Source organism: Sinohyriopsis cumingii, chromosome 5, assembly GCF_028554795.1.
Source record: "Sinohyriopsis cumingii isolate HCF-2022 chromosome 5, ASM2855479v2, whole genome shotgun sequence".
In the NCBI taxonomy this organism is placed as follows: Eukaryota; Metazoa; Mollusca; class Bivalvia; order Unionida; family Unionidae; genus Sinohyriopsis; species Sinohyriopsis cumingii.
In genome coordinates this window covers 123,793,097-123,799,790 of record NC_142965.1, presented here as the reverse complement: position 1 = coordinate 123,799,790, position 6,694 = coordinate 123,793,097, and the positions used below count along the sequence as shown (strand labels likewise).

The 6,694-nt window shown below is 34.5% G+C and overlaps 1 protein-coding gene across 5 annotated transcripts in view; it reads left to right on the top strand.

Moving 5' to 3' along the window:
- Nucleotides 1-4,311: 4,311 nt before the first annotated feature.
- Nucleotides 4,312-6,694, top strand: part of LOC149800117 (ras GTPase-activating protein 3-like) — a 132,274-nt gene continuing 129,891 nt past the window's right edge. For all 5 annotated transcript variants that reach the window (XR_016421325.1, XR_016421324.1, XM_089959713.1 and 2 more), the window contains exon 1: nt 4,312-4,378. Coding sequence is in view for 3 of the 5 variants with exons in the window: in XM_089959713.1 (XP_089815839.1) it covers nt 4,327-4,378 (52 nt within the window). In the remaining 2 variants the exon portion in view is untranslated. The remainder of the gene's footprint in view (nt 4,379-6,694) is intronic.

The window sequence follows — 6,694 nt, the reverse complement described above, 5'->3', positions numbered from 1 at the left end:
TATATATATATATATATATATATATATATATTTGATTTGTTTGTGTATTGACGACGTCGTATATGTCAAACAGAAGGGTTAACCATTGTAGTCTGTTAATATGACTATGTTGATTTGTTGGCATATATATATATATATATATATATATATATATATATATATATATATATATATATATATATATATATATGTCGAATCATACCAAAGATGGTCAGCATTAAGAGGTTAGTGTTAGGACTGGTCGGCCTGGTGTCAGGATAATGTGACTGGGTGAGACATCATGTTACATGTCTGCGGCATGATGCTCCAGTGCTAAACATCACTATAATCTGCCACACTGCAGACATGGTAGCGATATGACTGAAACATTGTTAAAGCTACGCTAAAAAACCAAATCACACACACGCACATACAATCACGCACGCACATATATCGTCTTAATGATACGTTGATCCATTATCACAACTTCACCATGCAAATCGGTTATCATGCGTACATAATCATGTTAACGCATTGCAATCTGATAACTCGGATTGATGACGTAAAAGACGTTCCGTTGAATGAAAATAGTATGCAAATATCTCGTCATAACAATAGTAGTTGTATACTTTCATATGTATGTATGTATGGATGGATGGATGGATGGATTCATTCATTCAAGTATTATATTGGGATGGGTGGATGGATGTACAGGAAATGCTTTCCTCGTGGTCAAAAGAAAGCAACTCTCAAAATAATAAATATCAGAGGTGGTTCCAGGAATATCGTTAAGGGGGGGGGGAATAAACAAGGATGCAAAGAGCATATAGGACAAAGCGTTTATTGAGCTTTATTTTAATCATCTTTGCGCAATAATAATACCAAATTACTCTTGAAAATATCTCTGGTTGTTTCTCAGTACAAAATATATGACCTGAGATTTAGAAAACGATGTAATGGATCCCTTGAGTGTGATTATATGGAGGTCATCACCGCCAAAAAAAGATGAATTTAAAACAAAATAATCAGCTTTCAAATAAGCCAAGAACAAATAAAATAAAACAATAAGACCAATACTCAGATCAAACAAACGAGACAGAAATATCAAAAGAATATAACAAATTACAATGAAGCAGGCAAACTCCACAGGAAATCACGGCATTTAAAATAATAAGATCAGTACTCAAATAAAACAAACCAGGAACAAACGAAAGATACAAATGTCAAAAGAAACACAAAAAGCAAAAATTAAACAAGCAAACGTCAAACGAAATAAACGGTATTTAAATGAACAAATAAAACACAAGTTGGTTTAGCTAACGTAAAATGACACAAGGATAAAAGAGAAAATGTAGAGAAACACACATACAACACCCATGCGAAAACACTTTTGACAAATGAACAAAACACGATAGACAAATCATCAACTACAGGAAAGGAACAGAGGGTGCCCTGCATCATTAGGGGATATTACATTGATTGGGCCAAAAATGCAGAACATTTGAATATAGCGCATTTGGTGAGATAAAACGATCTAACTAACGGTGTACAGCTGACGCAGCCGAGTTGTCACGCGCCATAATACGGGTGAATTGTGGCCGCCGCCCACTCCGATGACCCAAGTGCCATTGACACATTGACAGCATCAAGATCGCCTATTAGAACCTCATAAAACTACCAAAGAATGTATAGAGTGGCTTTTATTTTAGGTGTGGTTTCATCCAATCTGAGAGAGAGAGAGAGAGAGAGAGAGAGAGAGAGAGAGAGAGGATTGGGAGATGGAACAGTAAAGACCTGAGATTATGTGCTACGTTAATTTGAGCGCTCACATAATCCGTTTCATTTTCGTCGGAATCTATATTATTTATAGACCAAAATTTATGTCAACAAAATTTTAGAATTTTTGTGCAGGAAGCCGGTCCATGTGAGGTGACACCATGGGTTACCGCACTGGGTGACACCAACCCTAGTGACGCCACTGGTTAGTCGGGTTTGCACGTTGCTTTTGAAATCACGTGATGCTTCTATATCTCGAGGGCAAACACTGTGACATAATAATTAAACCGCACATAATTCAGTTGTGGACCACAGCGGGAGCGAAGGCAAAGTTAATTATATTGTAAACATAGATAATGGGGTCGACTCTTGCATATTCTGATATTAATTAAACCCCGCAATTTTGTTTTCTCTAACTTCTTGTCTTTGTAACAAAAATTCTGCTTCTGGTAGAAAATTACAGATGTTCTTGTAATCCAATACAAACAGTTGTGTGGAGACATTTTCCGACTACCAATTCGCACGTGCAGGGAATAATTTTAAAACGAAATAGGGGTACAACATCCGGGTTATTGTTTTGGCGCGTGATCGATTTCCGCATCATGTTTCATGTATTATTTCATAGTGAATTTACAAGCCTCCTTTATCAGGAGTTCGCGCACGCGATGGAGAAAGAAATTTAAAAGAAAGAAAGAAGGAAAACAGGCGATAGCAAATGAGAAGGAACGCGTTTTATATGTTAGCTAGGCCTTAAATCAACTGTTCAAATATACAAAAACAGTTTATACACTTCTTTTATGCGCTGATTTTCAATGAGTGGAAACAATTACACATGGCCGCAAATACACGAAAATGTTAAGGCCGAATGTAAAAGTGCACGGAAAAAAATCACATTATGTTAGAAACTGCGTGTGCAATAATAATAATAATAATAACAATAATAAAGAATTTTAGTTGACGCTGTTAGCTCACTCAGCCGGGAAGATGGGTGCTTAAGCAACAGTATACTTTACACAGACTACTGATGAAGATAAAGGGAAAAAATGTTTGTTTAAATGCGCGCGCGCGTGTGTGTATTTTTTATTGTCGCATTATCAATTGGAGTCATATCGCTACGATGTATGTGAGGCAGTTTATAGTGATGTCTAATACTGGGGCAGCCAGACAAGGGACATCATCACGGCCGGATTTATGCATAAGCAAACAAGCTGCAGTTTAGGGCCTTGCAGTTTGAAGGGGCTTCTCCAAATTTATTTTTTTTTTGTAAAAATTAGTTACAGTTTTATTATAATTTATATTTAAGTAATAATTTAACCCGTGATTGTTTTGCATAATATGTTTGCTATTATTATCTATGCAATATATTTTATATAAATTACATCATTTACATGGTAATAATTAGCAAAAAAATGGCCAAGTTGTTACACAGTCTTATTCTTTGTTAATAGGGCCTATACCGCTTTCCATAACTTAGGGCCTTAAAATGTCTAAACCCGGCCATGTACATCATGTCCCACCCAGTCACATCATTCTGACACCAGACAGACCATCCCTATCTCTTAAAGCTGAGCGCCAAGCGAGGCAGCTGCTAGTTATAAGTCTATCGTATGACTCGGCCTGGGTCCGAGGCAGACGCTCTAACCAATTAGAGCGGTATGTTTAAATACAGTAAATTTCTTAATATGTATGCAGTATTTTTCCAGTCTTTTTTTGCATTAACACGTTTTCCTTGTTTATAAAAAAACTTCTATATTAGTATGAAATCGCACCCCCAGTTTAAACACGCACATACACACGAACACACTATATTAATATATAAAGGAATCACACATGTACAATTTCAAAAGCTCCAAGAATAAGCACCCACTTTCACACACACCTCGACCTCTTTTGTCGAATCATGGTCAGTCTAGCCAATTGTGAGCTAGTACACAATATAATTTCGAATTTTCAAAATACAAACTTTAGTGAAATTTCAGGTGTGGAATTCGGAGTTTGACTTTCATAATTTTAATTAACTGAGCAAAAATAAAACGATTTTCACACGAAAATATTAATTTCGGTCAATACACCTATTAATACGTCCCTCGTACATGAGGTTGCAAACTCTGTTGGCCATTTCAAATGTATACATACTGCTGTACGCCAGGTCTAGATTTGGTTAAATTGATTTCTATAAAATTATGTTATAATTATTGACATTAAATTTGGCTCTGTTTTATGCATTTTTATGTCTGTTATTCAGATTTACAATGTGTAATGTAAGTTGAATCTGACAAATAATAGATAAAGTCAAATAAAACAATAAATAAATAATATGTAATAATAATCTTAATATAAATTAAACCTTGCACTGAATTTTAAAGTATCTAAATATAACATACACTGATAAGTATTTCGCAAAACAGTGATGGGGGAGATAAAAAAAGAAAAAAAAAAAAAAAGATGCAATTGCATGTAATGTTGACTGTGTATTGAAAGGGAGGCGACTCCTGTAAGACTTAATATCTAGTGCACGTGTCTATTAACATCAGAAATATACATGTACGAGTAAACAGGAAATGGCTGAATATGGCCGAAAATGCGAAAGTGAGAACTGAAGAAACACTGCGGGTTAAGATAGGTAATCTATGATACATTATGACAAATGAATGGCATAACGTTTTAAAGTATAATCAAAAGTTAGCTGTAACGCATTCGTCAAAGTAACTTGAGGTGTTAGCATTGAAATCCGATGCATTTATGCAGTCTTAGATTATTGTCTCCTGATGACATCAGAGACATCTATAACACTTCTGTGTCTCGTGGTATGTAAACAGACACGATGACTTTAGAACTGATTGATTTATGTATGGAATGCTGCGTAATGTTGAGATAGTCTCTCAGTGACATAGTGCTGCATAAGATATTGATCCAAAATCAGGCCAAGGGGTGAGGAGAAGGGTTTGATTGCTTTTCACTATCGATGCAGATTTTGGATTACAGAACATACAAATAGTTTCTTCTTAATTTTTTTAAAAGATCAGAATTTCTTTACGTTAATATAAATGTTATTCCCATTAATCATTAGGGAAAAATTATCAGACTCAAAGTTGAAAATTTGTCCAAAGAAAATGAGACAGATTTGACACCATCTCGGGGAGTTGCATATCATCCACTCAAGCAACCCTCACAACTGCTGAGGTGCTCAGGCCCATTGAGGGCTCAAAATTTCCAGGAAACAACTTTTTTAAATTGGGATGGGGCCTTTGTACTAGAATTATTACCCCTACTTTGTGGATGGGGTACCAGAATGTTGCTATATGTAGCAGTGGGGTGTGTAGTCCTACAGTGTAAGATATAGTGCATGTTGATTTTGTTTTAGTGCTATGTCTTACTAACCAGATAACGGCCTTGTATAGTGTGTTCTGATGATGTTGACATTGGAACGAGTAGTAAAAGTTTCAGAAATATCTCACATAATTGGCAGCATATATTGACACTCTTCCACTAATTTATGTGTAATTAATAAATTTACTGTTCTGTCTTTATCCTGGCGGAATGAAAATGTGACACTAGCAAATGGATGCATTTTTATGTCCCATTGACATACATTTGAATTTGTTGCAATGCAACAGTAGTCGAGGTATGCCGAAGTATGTTTAAGTAGGTTCATGTGGCAGATATGTTTCATGGATGAAACAAAATGTTGCTTTACAGTTCCAATAGGCATAAAATATTTTTTTTATTCATTTCGTTAAAGAATCATATTTCAACTTAACCTGATTTTGGCATTCCCTCCTTTCATCTCTTTCCAGTCAGCTGAAATGTAGGCCAACAAAACTTGAAAACTTCTTTTGTGAGAATTTGAATTTTTTTTAGAAAAGACATTAGAAAAGTAAGTTAAGTCTGACTAAAAGATTATGACTTTACTTTGTAGAAAAACACCGTTATTTTAGTTGTCATATGTGAGATATTCCTGAAAATTTGACTTTCATTACGATGTTAGTCGACATCAAAACACACTACACAGCGCTGTTAGTTAGGCAGTAAGTCCCTGATGCCCCAAACATAAATATCAGTGTCAAGGTCATGTATGACTATGGGGTGTGATTTGAAGGCACTTTTTTCAGCATATTGTCAGAGAGTTTGAAGATATTGCATAAACATCCTTAAACAAATCAAGTCTTATTTAATACCAGTATTACTGAATGTCATTGTAGAAACACAAAAAAGTGAAATAGCATTTGTATTCTTCATATTAAAATTTGTTTTGGATTTTCCACAATATTAGTTCCTGTAAGAACTATTTACGTTTTGAGCTTCATTTTTCTGTGTGCCTGATAAGGACATTGCATCCTTCTTTGGAAAAGTAGACAGATTGGAGCAGATATGGCACTCAGTTATATCTGATTTAATATATATTTATTTCAGTTTAATTGTTTGTCAGTTTAAAAAAATTGATATTGTAATGTAAATTTATTCACTAGAGATGATAGTTTTTTTAGAAAATAGTCTGACCTTGACTGTTAGTTTATAAACACCAGGTGTTGATCTAAATCCTGACCTTGTTTCAGGATTTGTAGCAACCTTCGTAAACAAGTTCTATTTTATTTTAAAATGATTGGTTGTTTCCAAGGTCATGATGGGACTTTGTCTTTAAGATAAAAACAATTATTTTTTTATTTTTATTTCTTAGAGTAAAAATGATTGGTTTTTGTCAGGGTCACACTGGGTAAGCATGATCTGTAAGATTGTAGAATACATAATCGTCTTCCATCTGGGATTCTTTGTCGGGATTCGAACATGAAATCATTAGGACATTTTGTTATTAGGACTACTAAATTTTTGTGTGAATATTGTTGGATTTGATTCTATAAACTGTAAGTTCATATTTTTTCATTTGTACAGAATTTTTCCAGGGAAATAAATTATTGTATTTTTCAAAGCTTGTTGTTTT